The following is a 16,596-nucleotide window of genomic DNA, read 5'->3' as shown; positions in this document are numbered from 1 at the left end:
TCCGTAGGATCATTGCTGCGGAGGTGGCCGCAATGGTTAGGGAGACTATCCTAGGAGGTATTTGGGTCTATCAAGACTGTGATGATAGAGATGTTTGTCGAGCGCTACATTGTTGTCACTGAGGCTATTGGTGCTGCAACCACCATAGTTGGTTCCGCTGCGAGGTCCCACAGGGGTGATTTGTAACACCCTGTTTGAAATTACTCGGTTGGGGCCTCGGAAACCAAAGGGGTAGAGGAGATTCGGTCTATTATGGGTCCCATAATTTATCCGAAAGGTTTTAGGCTTGGAAGGTGTCGAGGGGAGCGTAGGGCTTCCCGCTACCTTTTAGTGGATATAAAGTTCGTCAGAATCAGACTCGGAATAAAGGAGTTATGACACTTGGTATTTATTATTTGAAAATTTACGTCGTTATAGTTTTTCTCAGAACTTCTGGATGCAAATTCAATCAGTGACTTACAGTTTGAGTTTTCTTCTAAATTCTCCTGAGTTTATCTTAAACTGATTCGTTTTGAAGACAATCTATTATTTTCTTATAGTTTTTCGTTTGTAGGTATTGTTTGGGAAGTGATATGAAGTATAGTGCTAAAGGGCAATTTATGATTCGTGTAATGCACTAAAGCCGAATTGTTTAGAGTTTGTGTTCAATGTGCTGGTAGGCACAAATGATTCAAAAGGACTAGACATTGATTGACAAATGAAAGGACTTGAAAATATGAACTTAGATAGTTTCATTTGGACTGACAATACGACGCTCGCGTAGATTAAGCGGTGAGATAAACATGGGAACCTGTGAGATACACTAAAAGTTAATTATTTAGAACTGTGGCTCAACATTTCCTTGATGTATGGACTTATGTTCTTAATTTCGGTACTGATAGGGCAACTGGGGGTTTTGATAAAGTAGGTTTGTAGGAAATTATTTTCTTACTTTCTATCTGTCAGTCATATGTTGTCTCCTTTGCGTGATTACAACATATCCACCTGGAATGCAACATATGCAACTCTATCTCGATGCATACCCTTATCTATGCAATTCTTTCTATCTGTTAGCCATATGTTGTTCCCTCTGTGTGATCGGAAGATCCGACATGGGACACAATATATGCACCATACTATCTCTATAACCCTCTATCTATGTTAGTCATATGTTGTTCCCTCTGCGTGATTGGAAAACATCTGATCTGGGATACAACATATGCATTTCTATATCTGTCTTCTCTCTTAATGATTGAATACTCACCTAAAGTAAAGAGTTATTTGGAAGTTCTTGATTACTGAGGTATATCGGGAAGTGGGAAACACATCCTAGTACATCTAAAATTGAAGAATTTAAAAGGTTGTTTATAGATCTCACTGCTGAATTTAAGTGGACAACAATATCCTTGGTCGTCGTCAGCTAAATGTCTATTTAAGTATATAAGTACAACTGTCTTGTCACTTATAACCTATCCAATTTGTCAACATCCTTTGTGCTTAAGTGGACAACAATACTAGTGATTGATCAGATTCAGACATGCAGGCGTGTGCTGATAATCTAGATTGAATTGCTTGACAACTTTGATCCCAAATATTTTTGTTTTTATTAAATTTGTCATAGTTTTCCTCTATGCACAAATTTAGGGGGAGAATTAAAAATAAAAAAAACAAACAAAAATCAGAAAACCAAAAATTCAAAAATAGTGTTATTTCTATTTTTTTATTTATTTTTCAGAAAAATATAAAAAAAATCCAAAAATATTTTTTGTTTTTGTTTTACTTTTTTAAGAAAATATGAAAAATCCAAAAATATAGTGTGCTAAGTTTTCTTTTAGTTTTGTTTTTATCTCAAATTTTTCTTTGTCTTGAAAAGTGAATTCAGATGTAAATGAGACTTATGGTGACTGTATTGAGATTTTCTGAGCCAAAACTTCATCCGTGATTGTCAAAGAATTCTCATTCGAAGGAACAAGAAATAAAGATTATTCTTTCAATATTCAATTTTTTAACCCCAGAAGCAAGGTGAAGTTGTACTTGAAGATTATGTGACAGATTACATTGAAGCCTCTTCAATCAATTTGCTGCTATCTATGTACCTGCTGAAGTGATCCAGAAGATTCGTTGTCTCTGATATTATCTCTGAAGATTCTCAAGCCGAGAATCTCTACATGAAGCCTCCTCACCCAACGTTCGTTCAAAACCAAATTATGAAGAAATGCCCATCCGTTCAAGATGAAGTCATTCAGCTAGAAGATTCAGTTGTTCATCTTGAAGTTGTGAAGAAATTGACGATTAAAGTTGACGACAAGCTCCAAATGAAGATTGACAAGAAAAGTCAGATACATTTTTAGGGGGAGTTTGTTGGGTCAATAGAAAAGAAAACTACAAACCAGAGGGGTGGGGGGTGGGGGTGAGGATTGTTGGGTCTGAAAATATGGTTTATACTTTGTATTTCTAGGATTTAATAATTTTTGGTCTAGAACCGAAAACAGCCTTGGGTTTACGGTTCATGTGGTGTTTACGGTTGGGTGTGTTTGTGACTGCAAATTCGTTTGCAGCCATTACAGATGAAGTTTTCTTTTAGTTTTGTTTTTATCTCAAATTTTTCTGTCTTGAAAAGTGAATTCAGATGTAAATGAGACTCATGATGACTGTATTGAGATTTTCTGATCCAAAACTTCATCCGTGATTGTCAAAGAATTCTCATTTGAAGGAACAAGAAATAAAGATTATTCTTTCAATATTTAATTTTTTAACCCCAGAAGTAAGGTGAAGTTTTACTTGAAGATTATGTGACAGATTACATTGAAGCCTCTTCAATCAATTTGCTGCTATCTATGTACCTGTTGAAGTGATCCAGAAGATTTGTTGTCTCTGATATTATCTCTGAAGATTCTCAAGCCGAGAATCTCTACATGAAGCCTCCTCACCCAACGTTCGTTCAAAACCAAATTCTGAAGAAATGCCTATCCTTTCAAGATGAAGTCATTCAGCTAGAAGATTCAGTTCTTCATCTTGAAGTTGTGAAGAAATTGACGATTAAAGTTGACGACAAGCTCCAAATGAAGATTGACAAGAAAAGTCAAATACATTTTTAGGGGGAGTTTGTTGGGTCAATAGAAAAGAAAACTACAAACCAGAGGGTGGGGGGGGGGGGGGGGATTGTTGGGTCTAAAAATATGGTTTATACTTTGTATTTCTAGGATTTAATAGTTTTTGGTCTATAACCGAAAACAGCCTTGGGTTTACGGTTCATGTGGTGTTTACGGTTGGGTGTGTTTGCAACTGCAAATTTGTTTGCGGCTATAAACGTTTTTGCAGCCATTGTTCCCTATATATATATATATATATATATATATATATATATATATATATACAGAGAGAGAGAGAGAGAGAGTCATAGGGGGGGTGTTCAAAACCAAATTCTGAAGAAATGCCCATCCTTTCAAGATGAAGTCATTCAGCTAGAAGATTCAGTTCTTCATCTTGAAGTTGTGAAGAAATTGACGATTAAAGTTGACGACAAGCTCTAAATGAAGATTGACAAGAAAAGTCAGATACATTTTTAGGGGGAGTTTGTTGGGTCAATAGAAAAGAAAACTACAAACCAGAGGGGTGGGGGGGATTGTTGGATCTAAAAATATGGTTTATACTTTGTATTTCTAGGATTTAATAGTTTTTGGTCTAGAACCGAAAACAGCCTTGGGTTTACGGTTCATGTGGTGTTTACTGTTGGGTGTGTTTGCGACTGCAAATTCGTTTGCGGCTATAAACGTCTTTGCAGCCATTGTTCTATATATATATATATATATATATATATATATATATATATATATATATATATATATATATATATATATATATATATATATATATATATATATATAGAGAGAGAGAGAGAGAGAGAGTCATAGGGGGGGGGGGGGGGGGGGCTAAGTGTACGTGAGAATCTCATATGTATAGAGCATTCATTCATAATCATATTGTAGAGACAGAAAGTTAGAGAGAATAAATATGTGTGAATCTTGTGTTGGAGCACCAATTTTATCATTAATATATTAATACATCATACATTCTTCTTCTTCTCCATTTGATATTCTTGATTGAGATTCCAGACCATCAAGTGGATCTAATTGATATATCAAACTAATATTTAGGACTTACAATTGTATTTTTTAAACTACAAATATCAATTTAATGATGTTTTATTGAACCGAATAACCTGTCAAAATAGTGCTTTCTAAACAATAAATATAAATTTAAATATAAATTGTATAAAAAAAAATAATACTTTATTAATTAAAAAAGTTATTTTCCCTATTAAATAGTAAAGTTGCATTGAATTTGTACACATTTTCTTAACCATCGGTATACCCTGCTATTTCTCACGTAGTTATCTTGGGAGTTGGATTCGATTGAAGTCACGGAGATCGTTATCCTTTTCATATTTTAAAACTTTTTTTGTTAGACTAATATAAATATAAAATTATAACTAAAAATATCAAAATGTAATAAACAAAACAACAAATTTTAACAAATAAACTTTCTTAACGTTTTCCAACCTTCTAGGCTATTTAAACTCCTAAAGATTGTAAATAGCATGTCAAATTATGTAACGATATTCTACTGTATCCTTATTGGTCAGATCATTTCAGTGCATTTATAATGTCACCCACTCCTCACCCGGCCACCGCCGCCACTCCACCGCTTCACACCTCCCACCTCCTCCGCCGCACCACCATTAACCGCGCATTCGCCATAATCTACGCTTCCGCCATCTTGGCTTTGCTCTACTACCACCTCCTCACCCTCCGCCATTCCACCACATTCATCTCCTCCGCCACCACCGTCATTCTCTTGGTCGCCGACATCGTCCTTGCCTTCATGTGGACAACCACCACCTCCTTCAGACTCTTCCCCACCGACCGGAAAGTTTTTCCCGAGAATCTTGGGAAGGTTATTGAGAAAAAAGATTTTCCGGCGTTAGACATATTCATCTGCACGGCAGATCCCTACAAGGAGCCGCCAATGAATGTGGTGAACACGGCGTTGTCTTTGATGGCTTATGATTATCCGCCGGAGAAGATCTCTGTGTATGTCTCCGATGACGGTGGCTCTGAGCTTACACTTTTTGCTTTCTTTGAGGCTGCAAAGTTTGCAAAGATTTGGTTGCCGTTTTGTAGGGATAATAACATCACCGACAGATGCCCGGAAGCTTTTTTCCGATCAAACGGCATTACATTTTCCGACGGCGCCAAGATCAAGGTATATGACAATAATTCTACATTACACATTTAAAGTTGTACTATAGTTATTGAAGTATTCATAGGAGAAATTGGAAAGGTATTGAATTTCTTTTAAAACACAATATAAATATTTGGCCTTAAATTTTATGACTATCACAAATATTATCGAAAACTCGTTAAATTTAATGTCCTAATTAAGGTAGGTGTTGTTTGATAGTTGACGAATAAAATACAGATTTTTTAATAGACATACATACATATCAAACGTGTAGTTACGAATTTATGAAATTGAAAGTAACAGACGAGTATATATGAGTATGACTAGACGCAGACAGCCTTATCCTGTCATCATGTGTCATTTGTTGAGTTTTTTATTTTAAAATTTGTCCACCAAACAATTCGATTTGGGGTCTATATAAAATGAGAAATTAAATTGCCTCCTACCTTTTATTCCTACAATTATTCCTACCCACTCAAATTATGACAAATCACCATTCAATTTAATTGTATTTGATATATTCCTAATATAGTGTTAATGATTTAGTTTAAAAAAATAGAAAGATGACAGTTATCATAATTTTATTGGGTATTAATATTTGTAGGCATAAAAAATATATAAAATATATTTTATTCTATTTTGAATAAGTATTTATTACGTTAATAAATGATCATTAGTTTACGTATATATATATTGATTTGCTTGTTTTGTCGATAATTTTGCCTTTTCAATATCAAGTAGGCATATAAAGCCAAAAAACCAGCGAATCTAGTCATGATTTGTAAAGAAAATTGCGGAATAGTCCCTAAGACTATGATTTTATTGCGGAAGTATCCTTGTACTTTGGAAATTAGCATTCACGCCTCAAAATTAGAAATAAGTTTATCGACCACTTTTCAAAGAGTAGACTGTATCATGAATGTAAAACAATCATGAGGTGTGCGGAATTTGATTAAACTTTTTTTTTTTTTATATTTTCTTATATAAATATTTCGCATAAAAATATAGGTTTGAGGGAGAATGTTATACAATAACAAAATGGACACATCAAATAAGTGGAATATACAGTCAAAATGTGGTTGGGTAAAGGACAATATGATTACAATAATATGGCTTAAATATAGTTACAAAAATAATAATATGATATGGTTACAAGATTTATATCATCAAAACCAATTAGCATATAGTAAGAATTTGTGTGCACTTTAAAATGACTTTCAACCGTTTTTTATGTTATTTAATTTGTTTATTTTACTCATTTTCACTCGTTAAAGACAAATATAACCAAATTGACTTATCTAGTGCACATTGCTTTCATAATCGACTTGAATTCTTATGTGTTTTGTGGGTTACATCTAAATCCTATTTGCCTTATATAATTTTGTCTCATTTTTTTCAAAATTCTTATTATAAATCAGTCAATGTATGAGAAAATGAGAATAAAAGTCGAAAGCGTAGTCGAAAGAGGAAACATAAATCCTGAGTATATCACAAATGAAGAGGAACAAATAGCTTTCAACAAATGGAGCAAAGGGTTCAGTCGTCATGAACATCCAGCCGTTATTCAGGTTGGTTTTATAAAATCTATAAAATTTACTACAACTTATGCTACACTTTATAAAACTTATTAAAATTTATAAAGATAACTGAAACAGGTTTTGTTAGAAAGTAGACAAGATAGAGACATTGAAGAGCATCCAATGCCAAATCTTATATATGTTTCAAGGGAAAAAAATAAGGCCTCACCACACAACTTTAAGGCTGGTGCCCTTAATACCTTGGTAAGTATTTATCGTGTACATGGATTTTTTTAAGGATTTTTTTCAAGGTTAATAACATATATGGGTAGCAAACTATTTGTTTTTTTTTAAAACATTATTGTTTAACAAAAGTATTATCACAAGGTCAACAATTAGAACGTTCTATTCACAAAATACAATTAAAATAAGGACACTTTTGTTAAAAGAACGGTGTTTTTGAACATCTCAAACCCGTTTATGAAATTAACATGTTAATTGTTTTGGAGTAACGATATTCTAAATAGTATTGTACTTTTATTTTCTGATTTGTGGTTTTGTAGCTTCGTGTATCGGCTATAATGACAAATGCACCTATAGTCCTAACTCAAGATTGTGACATGTACTCAAATGATCCAAAAACGCCTCAACAAATGCTATGTTTTTATGCCGATGAATCAATCCGACACAATTTAGGGTATATTCAATTCCCACAACGGTTTCATGGTATAAATAAAGCTGATATTTATAGTAGTGAATATAAACGTCTTTATGTGATAAATCCCGGGGGTATGGATGGTCTTAAAGGCCCGTGTTATGTTGGGAGTGGTTGCTTTTTTGTTCGTCGGGTGTTTTTTGGCGGGCCAGGATCACCCGAATTGCCCGAAGCACGTGAACTTTGGCCCGATCATGTGGTTAAAAAGCCCATTAAAAGCCAAGAAATTCTTGATTTGGCCCATGGAGTTGCAGGGTCAAATTACGAAAATAATTCCTCTTGGGGTTCAAAGGTTAGCCAAATCGAGCCCATTATTTTTCTTGCTTGTGTTATTAACCTGTTAAATACCGACTTTTTTGTTGTTTTTTTAGATGGGTTTTAGATACGGATCATTATCTGAAGATTTTTTTACGGGCCTTCATCAGCATTGTAGGGGATGGAAGTCATTATTCTTCCATCCCAGAAGACCCGCCTTTTTAGGTGATCTACCAATTACACTATTCGATGCACTAACTCAAAACAGAAGGTGGTGCATCGGTCTGCTAGAGGTTGTATTTTCAAAATACAACCCTTTAACGTTCGGAAGTCGCTTCATGGGCCCTTTAATGGGCCTTGCTTATGCACACAATGCGTTCTGGCCTATTTGGTCAATTCCAATCTATATATACTCTTTCATCCCTCAACTAGCACTCCTCAATCGTGTATCTGTCTTCCCGAAGGTATGCATATACCTAAATTTACTACACTCCTTGCAATACTAATCCATATCCTAATTAAACATTTGCAATGATTGAAATGCAGGTTACAGATTACTGGTTTCTTTTGTACGTTTTTTTGTTTCTTGGGGCCAACATTCAAGACTGTCTTGATTTTATGTTGGCCCAGGGTACATTCCAACAATGGTGGAATGACCAACGAATGTGGTTCATACGAGGTCTCTCATCGTATATATTTGGGTTCATTGAATTCTCCATTAAACGTTTGGGTATTGCTTCGAAAGGGTTTCATGTGACAAACAAAGTGGTTGACAATGAACAAAGCAAGAGATACGACAATGGGGTTTTTGAATTTAGAGTCCCCTCGCCAATGTTTGTGCCTTTAGCAACGGTTGCAATCGTCAATTTGATTGCATTTGTGTTTGGCATTTTGCAAATTTTAAAAGGAGGAAACGTTAATGGACTTTTTGGGCAAATGTTTCTAGCTTGTTTTGGGCTTGTGAATTCTTGGCCCATTTATAAAGCTATGGTATGGAGGACTGATAATGGGAGAATGCATAGAAGTATAAACGTAACTTCTACATTGTTTGGACTCACATTGTGTATGCTGGTTAAGCTTGTACCAAATGCGTAACACGCATCAGTCACTTGTACTTTTAATGTTCTTGTGCAATTCACATATATACTTCATGTATTAGGACAACAAGACTTATTACATGTGATGAGTTTTTTATAGTATATGAATTGTTGTGGACGTCTGATTTTTTATTAGTTATAATCGACACACAAATACTTCATAGTAAAATGACACGTGTGATAAGAATGCCTAAAATGATGATTTCCACACTAGTATGAGATCCCTTGGACATAATATTAAGAAATAAAAAGTTATTCCTAGCAATGCAACCATAAAAGCTGCTTCTGAATTTACAGAAAAGATTATAAATAAAAGTCAATTATAACGAATATTGCTGCGAAGTTTGGATTATCTTCCATCTTTTTATGAAAACATAATAATGCACATATCAAAGTGCCCATTAACCAACTACCTAACCTTTACGTATCTTGTGTGCTAATATGATACGATCGTAGCATATCAATAGCTCTAATTAACAACTTTGTTCGACAAGATCCAACCATTATTTATTCAAGCGTAGGGTCTTAAGTCACATATGTGTTACCATAAATTTGGAAAGGGGCACTATCTCCTGAAAATAATATCTTTAAATTTAAATAAAAGATAAACATATAAATTGATAAGCCTTATAATCGGATAAGGACCCAATCTCAATACTTATAAATACTAACGGCTATGAACATCTCCAAACACACTGGAAAACACCGAGAGGGAAAACATGGGATTAGGACCACCTCTTCACACATACAAGCACATGCCATGCACTGTCTTCAACCGTCTATTTGCAATTATTTACATTTGTGCCATCGTCGCCCTTTTCTACCACCATTTCCTCACCCTCAGCCACTCCACTACCTTCATCTCCGTCGCCATCACCACCTCCCTCTTGATCTCCGACCTCATCCTCGCCTTTATGTGGGCCACCACCACTTCCTTCCGCCTCCGCCCCATCCTCCGGCAAGTCTTCCCTGAAAACCTGGAGAAAGTCCTCGACAGAAAAGATTTTCCGGCCATGGACATATTCATATGCACGGCGGATCCCTACAAGGAACCACCCATTAACGTAATCAACACTGCGCTGTCTCTTATGGCTTACGACTATCCACCGGAGAAGATTTCTGTGTATGTTTCAGACGATGGTGGGTCGGAGCTTACTCTTTTTGCGTTCATGGAGGCTGTAAATTTTGCAAAGATTTGGCTGCCGTTTTGTCGGGATAATAATATCATGGATAGATGCCCGGAAGCATATTTCAGCTCTGAACGCCATGGAAGAGCTGAGCTAGAGAGTGAGGAGATTAAGGTAATATTTAGAACTAAGATTTTAAAAACTATTTTATTATCTATATATGTTCTTCTTGCATGATTTTTTTTATTAGCTACTTCACTCGCACTAACACTCACATACATTCATATATCAGAACCACCAAAAATTAATTTGTCCAATCAAACTTACCAGCCCAATTAAAATCGATTGATTAGTGTCACGTATCGAATTGTAATTGGATTCGGTTTAAACATTTTCAAGATCCAAATTAGAGATTGACATAGTCATGATTTGCTCAAATTTAGATATGATTTTTTATAGCCTTTTTGAGTTTTGTGTTTGTCTTTTTGCTAGATTTTTTTGAAGTAAATTATTGCCATTCTAAAATAATATATTGAACATGTTCCGTGTAGAGAATCATTTTTATTTTTCCGAATGTGTTATTATATGCGCGCATTTATGTTAATACCACGTAATTCTTTTCTACAACGTGTTTGTATTGAGTAAGCTGAGATGTACGGATTCATAGATTTTCCCTCTAAACGATAATCGATGATGTTCATGAGTTTTTACATCAGGCGATTTATGAGAGCATGAAGATGAAAGTGGAGAATGTGGTTGAAAGAGGTGAAGTATGCCACGATTACATCATGAACGAACTACAACGTCAAACATTTAACAAATATCGAACCCCAGGGTTTTCTCGTTCACATCACCCTCCTATTATTCAGGTATATTTGCTCTTTAACTTTATATGTATAGGTTAAAATGATATATCGATCCGACTACCATATTAGACAATATAAAACATTATGAACTTGAGCCATTGATTCAAGTAGTCATCCTATATGGTCTTTGATTTTGTTATCCATAGGTCAAATCACCATGTTTATGAATGGTCCTATACTTGTTTTATCTCATGTATTAATGCTAAGTTTTCATATCAAAAGGACATTAAACATTCAATGGTCTTAATCATTTCTTTGTTGATAGGTATTGATAGATGGTGGAAAAGAAAAGGACAAGAAAGGGCACTCCATGCCAAATCTTGTGTATGTATCAAGAGGAAAAAACATCAACGTCCCACACCATTTCAAGGCGGGTGCTCTCAATACATTGGTAAGATTCCGAAACTTGTTTTCATTCTTTTTGGTCCAAAAAGACGTCTTTAGTTTTATTGGACCATATTCTTAATAAATAGATATAAAGCTAGTAGCGTTAAATGTTTGGACACATGACTAATAATTTGATTAATATCGATAAACATGACATTTTCAATCTAAAATTTGGTAAACCAACACATCTTAGTGGTCTAGGTAAGCCTAATCAATTAATACTAGCAATATTTTAAAGTAAATTCAGGACATCATGACGAAATTATATTTCTCAACGACTCCTATTAAAGAGTAACAGTTTCAATCTAATTATGATAGATGATATAGGGGTTATGTGTTATATCTAAAACACAGTAGTGTTTTCCATAAAAATATAGAAAAATTAAGATTGTTTTGACCCGGACCCGGCCCCGCCCCGCCCCGCCCCGCCCATTTCATTTATCTTGTATTCTTGGAGGAAAAAATATTCAACTTATTATTCAACACATCTATTTCGTCACTCTACTTTTGGTAAATTTAAAGTACCACGACCCATTCCATTTATCTTGTAGAAAAGAATATTCGACTTATCATTCAACACATCTATTTCGTCACTCTACCTTTGTTAAATTTAAAGTACCAAATGACGGAAAATAATATATATATATATATATATATATATATATATATATATATATATATATATATATATATATATATATATATATATATATATATATATATATAAGTCGGGAGAATTTTCAATAGGTTTTTCCAACCTCTCTGTTTTGTATCTATTGATATTATCCGTTTTTTTTTTTTTTTTTTTGTAAAATTAGATTTTCTAGCTTATATTTTGTAAAATATCATTTTTATTCTTTCAAGTGGAAAAAATTTTAAATTACTTTAACCCCCATTATTTCCACCTCTATTTTTTTTTTTAAAATTTTGCTTTTATCCTTCAACTTTGAACCTTTTAAAATTTCACTTTCATTTATTCATGTTCTAAATTTTTGTGTTTAACATTGGTAGTATATATAATCTAATTTGTATATGGTTACTGCCCTTCGATTTTGTAAAATGTCATTGACCCCATCGGTTTTAAACTTTGTAAAATTCGCTAAGTTAAAATAAAAAAATAAAATAAAATAAAATAAAACTAATTTATTACATGTTTATTTTTTATGTATGTATCGGTATAAATTCAAGATGGTCAATGTTTCGACATAAATTTAGAATATTTGTTCGTTAACTAAAAAAAAACTTATTTGCTTTTTTTTATGTACGTGTGAAGTGGATTGAATAATGAAGGAGATGAAAAAACGAGGGTGTTTCCCCTTGCTTATCCACGACCCGACAACCGTGAAATCACAACCGCTCGCTGGTTCTTCCCACCTGCATCGCTTAGCTCTCGTCGACCCGGAGACTTCTCCCTCCTCACGATCTACAATCACCGATACCTCCCTCGATCCTCTTTCTGGCCTACGATGAGCAAGGAACCAAGGATCGAACCCTCCAAAATCGAACTTGGTGTTCGATTTCTCCTCTACTTGCAATGACGCTTCCTGTTTTCTTGTTGTACGGCGTCAAACGAAGGAAGGGAATGGTGTTGAGTTAGGTTTGATCGATGAAGGCAATGGGCCAATGGGCGGTGGCAACGGTGATGTTGTGGTGGAGCAAGGTGGTCCTCGGTGGTGTTGGGGTAATGGAGGTTGTTGCCTTCTTTTATGTCTTTAAAAAACACTAATGGTCCTTTATGGGGGAATAGAGAGAGAGAGAGAGTGTGTGTGTGTGTGTGTGTGTGTGTGTGTGTGAGAGAGAGAGAGAGAGAGAGAGAGAATTATTTTCTTTTTTATTTTTCTTTTAATTATGAAAATATTTAAATAAATAAAAAAAACTGAAAAAAAAAACAAGAAAGAATGGTAAAATCGCCATTACAAAATATTTTAAAGTAAATTGGGTCAAACTCGCAACAAAATGAAAACTTTGGACCTGTGATGCTAGTGCAAAACTTTTTGGACCAAAGTGGTAATTTTCAGCAAACCACAGTAACCATTTTTGCAGTTTTGTCTATAATTTTTTAAACATATATCATTTCATGGTATATCTTTTTAATATATTGTTTATGTTATATTTATCTAATTTAACTAAACTATTTAAAATAAATCATTAATAATCCTATCATACACAGATCTAGCAACATACTGTTGTTGAATTGGAACCGATTAGTGGTATTTAGTTGGTTCCTGATTCTATCAATCCATTATTTTCGGTTTTCGTTTATTTTGGTTTCGATACGAACACTTTCTTAGATAACACACTTTTAATAGACCAAAACAGGAACCGCTTAGTGGTGTTCGATCCGATTCTCGATTCCATGTTCATTCTTTAATTAGTCTTCGATTATTCCGGTTTCGGTCTACTTCCAAAACAGATTACATCCCTGTCAATTTTAATACATAATACATGGATTAGCAATTAAATTTAATAATATATAAAGTACATTGCTAATCATAATTTAATTACCGACTGTGTTTCAAATAGTAAATAAATTAATTAATATTTTAAGGGTCATGTATTACCCTTCACAATTATTGATTACAATAAGAATAATCATAATAATAATTGTTATTATTAGTATTTTTTTAGAATGGATTACGGATTATCATAGTGTTTTACTCTTAAATTTACACCTTAAGGATGGTGGACGTAATATCTGATCTTACCACACTTTTGGCATGTTACGTTAGGGTACACATCATTTTCCCCTCATTCTCCCCTCACCCCACAAAACTGATAAGGACAGATTTTGATTTATATATATATATATATATATATATATATATATATATATATATATATATATATATATATATATATATATATATATATATATATATATATATATATATATATTATGTTTTTATCTATTTTTCCATAATCAAGACTTATTGTTGTAAATGGTAATGGAGTAATCTTACTTTAAAACTTGTTTTTACATAATAATTGAGTTTAGTTTTCTGATCTAATTATTACTCATGTTTTTTAAGCTTCGAGTATCGGGTGTACTGACCAATGCACCTATAGTTCTTACTCAAGATTGTGACATGTACTCTAATGATCCACATACGCCTAAAAGAGCGTTGTGTTATATTTCCAATCCATCGGTTCGACCCCAATTAGGATACATCCAGTTTCCTCAACGTTATCATGGGCTCAACAAAGATGACATCTATGGTGGCGAGTTCTTGCGTTTATTTGTAGCAAACCCTGTTGGAATGGATGGTTTACAAGGCCCTTCTTATGTCGGAAGTGGTTGCTTTTTCCGTCGTCGAGTTTTCTTTGGTGGCCCCACGTCAATGGTGCTGCCAGAAATACCAGAACTCCGACCAGACTGTGTGGTGGAGAACCCCATTACATCAGAAGCCATTATTGAATTGGCCCACCATGTGGGTGAATGTAACTACGAAAACAACACCAAATGGGGATTCGAAGTAAGTCATATAAATTCGAAACTTGTTATTTGTAATAACATAATATGAAAATATTTGACTTCTTTTTTACGTGTAGTTAGGCTTTCGTTATGGGTCACTTGTGGAGGACTATTTCACCGGATATCGATTGCAATGTGAAGGATGGGAGTCTATATTTTGCCACCCAAGTAGGCCGGCCTTTTTGGGTGATGTTCCAATCTCACTCATCGATGCAGTTAGTCAAACAAAAAGATGGGCTATCGGACTTCTTGAGGTTGGCTTCTCCAAGTATACACCGATGATTTTCGGGTCACCATACATGGGTCATGTCATGGGTTTATGTTACGCACACTATGCCTTTTGGCCCATTTGGTCAATTCCCATTGTTATATACTCATTTATCCCTCAAATCGCTCTTCTAAATGGATTATATATATTCCCGGAGGTACGTATTTCAATTTTTGGTATTTGTAAACATATGTTCGAGTCCATTTAATTACCTTTGAACATGTTCTTTTTAACTGTAGGCGACAAATCCATGGTTCTTGTTGTACGTTTTTTTATTTCTTGGAGCATATGCACAAGATTGTTATGATTTCATCTTATTTGGAAGCACGTTTAAGAGATGGTGGAATGATCAACGGATATGGTTAATTAAGGGATTATCGCCTTACTTGTTTGGACTTGCTGAGTACATTGCTAAACATTTAGGGATTGCTTCACAAGGGTTCAATGTGACAAGCAAAGTGCAAGATGATGAACAAAGCAAGAGATATGATCAGGGTCTTATGGAGTTTGGGGTCCATTCCGTAATGTTTTTACCCCTCGCAACAGCATCAATTGTTAGTTTATTCTCGTTGGTAGTTGGAATAATTCAAATGTTGAGCATTTGGGAAGTGGAGAAGTTGTTTGGGCAATTGATTATAGCTGGTTTTGGGGTATTGAATAGTTTGCCAATATATGAAGCCACGATATTAAGGAGTGATAAAGGAAGGATTCCTATCAAGACTACGATCAGTTCAATATGTTTGGCAATCCTTCTCTGTGGTGGAGCTTTTCTTGTACTATAAATCTTGTGTTAGTAATTAGTTATGATAATAATAAAATATATTTGTAGCAACTAAAGCTTTAGTAGTAACAATCTGTTTGGTATATTTGAAGACAGATTTATTCAAGCATATATAATATCATGTATTAGACTATTCAATACCCCATAACCATTCACTAAGTCTTAATTATCATATATCCTTGTTCATACATTTAGTGTAACAAATATCTTCTTTTTCTTGGCTATGATCTGAGAAGCAAAAGTCCAAAACAAAGATAAAGGAAACACGATGAGTACGTGGGTGTGTGTGTCTATTGTGCCATCAACAAAAACAGACAACAAGAAAGGGGAGCCACACAACTTTTTGTTTAACTAAACTGAACCAACACATGAGGTAAAATACAACTAATCTTTATAGATCAATTAGGGTTTATAGATCTATAATATTTTAAATTTATGAACGATTCAAATTGTAGGATGATAATCAATCAACCTTGGATTCACAGGTTTTACCTGGTTTACTTTTATATAAAGTCATAAATTAAGTAGTGGAATTGGGAATGCCTCTTCAAAATATTTATATTTATAACAATAAACATGTATTATTCAACAAAAATATCATTATATCAAGGATAAAATTACATTGTTATTTGTAATGAAAGTTGCAAGCAATAAAAATCAAAAATAGTGATATTAATTGGTTTGGCACATATTTGGTAAAATTAGTTGGAAGTTAGTAGCTAGAAACTGTAGCTTTTGGCTTTTAATTGTGTAAAGTTAGATTAAAAAAAAAACAAAAGCTAAAAGCTCACAAAAGTTACTTGAAGTAGCTTTTGGATATGAATTTTTTGTTTAATAGAAAAGCTAAAAGCTCCTATCGCCAAGCATATTTTTTATTTTTCAGGTTTC

General features: G+C 34.0%; 2 protein-coding genes across 3 annotated transcripts; both read left to right on the top strand.

Annotated features, from left to right (window-relative positions):
• Positions 1-4,572: 4,572 nt before the first annotated feature.
• LOC145001420 (cellulose synthase-like protein G2) lies at positions 4,573-8,909 on the top strand. Of its 2 annotated transcripts, XM_078960795.1 has the most exons (6): positions 4,573-5,244; positions 6,642-6,791; positions 6,879-7,004; positions 7,304-7,747; positions 7,827-8,174; positions 8,257-8,909. In XM_078960795.1, the coding sequence occupies exons 1-6, from the start codon at positions 4,645-4,647 to the stop codon at positions 8,803-8,805; spliced, it is 2,217 nt and encodes a 738-aa protein (XP_078816921.1). In that variant the 5' UTR covers positions 4,573-4,644; the 3' UTR covers positions 8,806-8,909. The 2 variants fall into 2 exon arrangements, with proteins under 2 accessions (XP_078816921.1, XP_078816922.1); XM_078960796.1 differs by lacking the exon at positions 4,573-5,244 and having other exon boundaries at positions 6,681-6,791; positions 6,866-7,004.
• A 565-nt stretch (positions 8,910-9,474) lies between these two features.
• On the top strand, positions 9,475-15,880 carry LOC145001533 (cellulose synthase-like protein G3). Its single transcript, XM_078960903.1, has 6 exons — positions 9,475-10,108; positions 10,651-10,803; positions 11,066-11,191; positions 14,217-14,660; positions 14,737-15,084; positions 15,167-15,880. Exons 1-6 carry the CDS (start codon positions 9,527-9,529, stop codon positions 15,707-15,709), a joined length of 2,196 nt encoding a protein of 731 aa, XP_078817029.1. The 5' UTR covers positions 9,475-9,526; the 3' UTR covers positions 15,710-15,880.
• Positions 15,881-16,596: the final 716 nt, after the last annotated feature.

This window comes from Lactuca saligna, chromosome 6 (assembly GCF_052625555.1).
Source record: "Lactuca saligna cultivar CGN05327 chromosome 6, ASM5262555v1, whole genome shotgun sequence".
Taxonomy (NCBI): Eukaryota; Viridiplantae; Streptophyta; class Magnoliopsida; order Asterales; family Asteraceae; genus Lactuca; species Lactuca saligna.
This window is presented reverse-complemented; position numbering and strand designations above follow the sequence as displayed.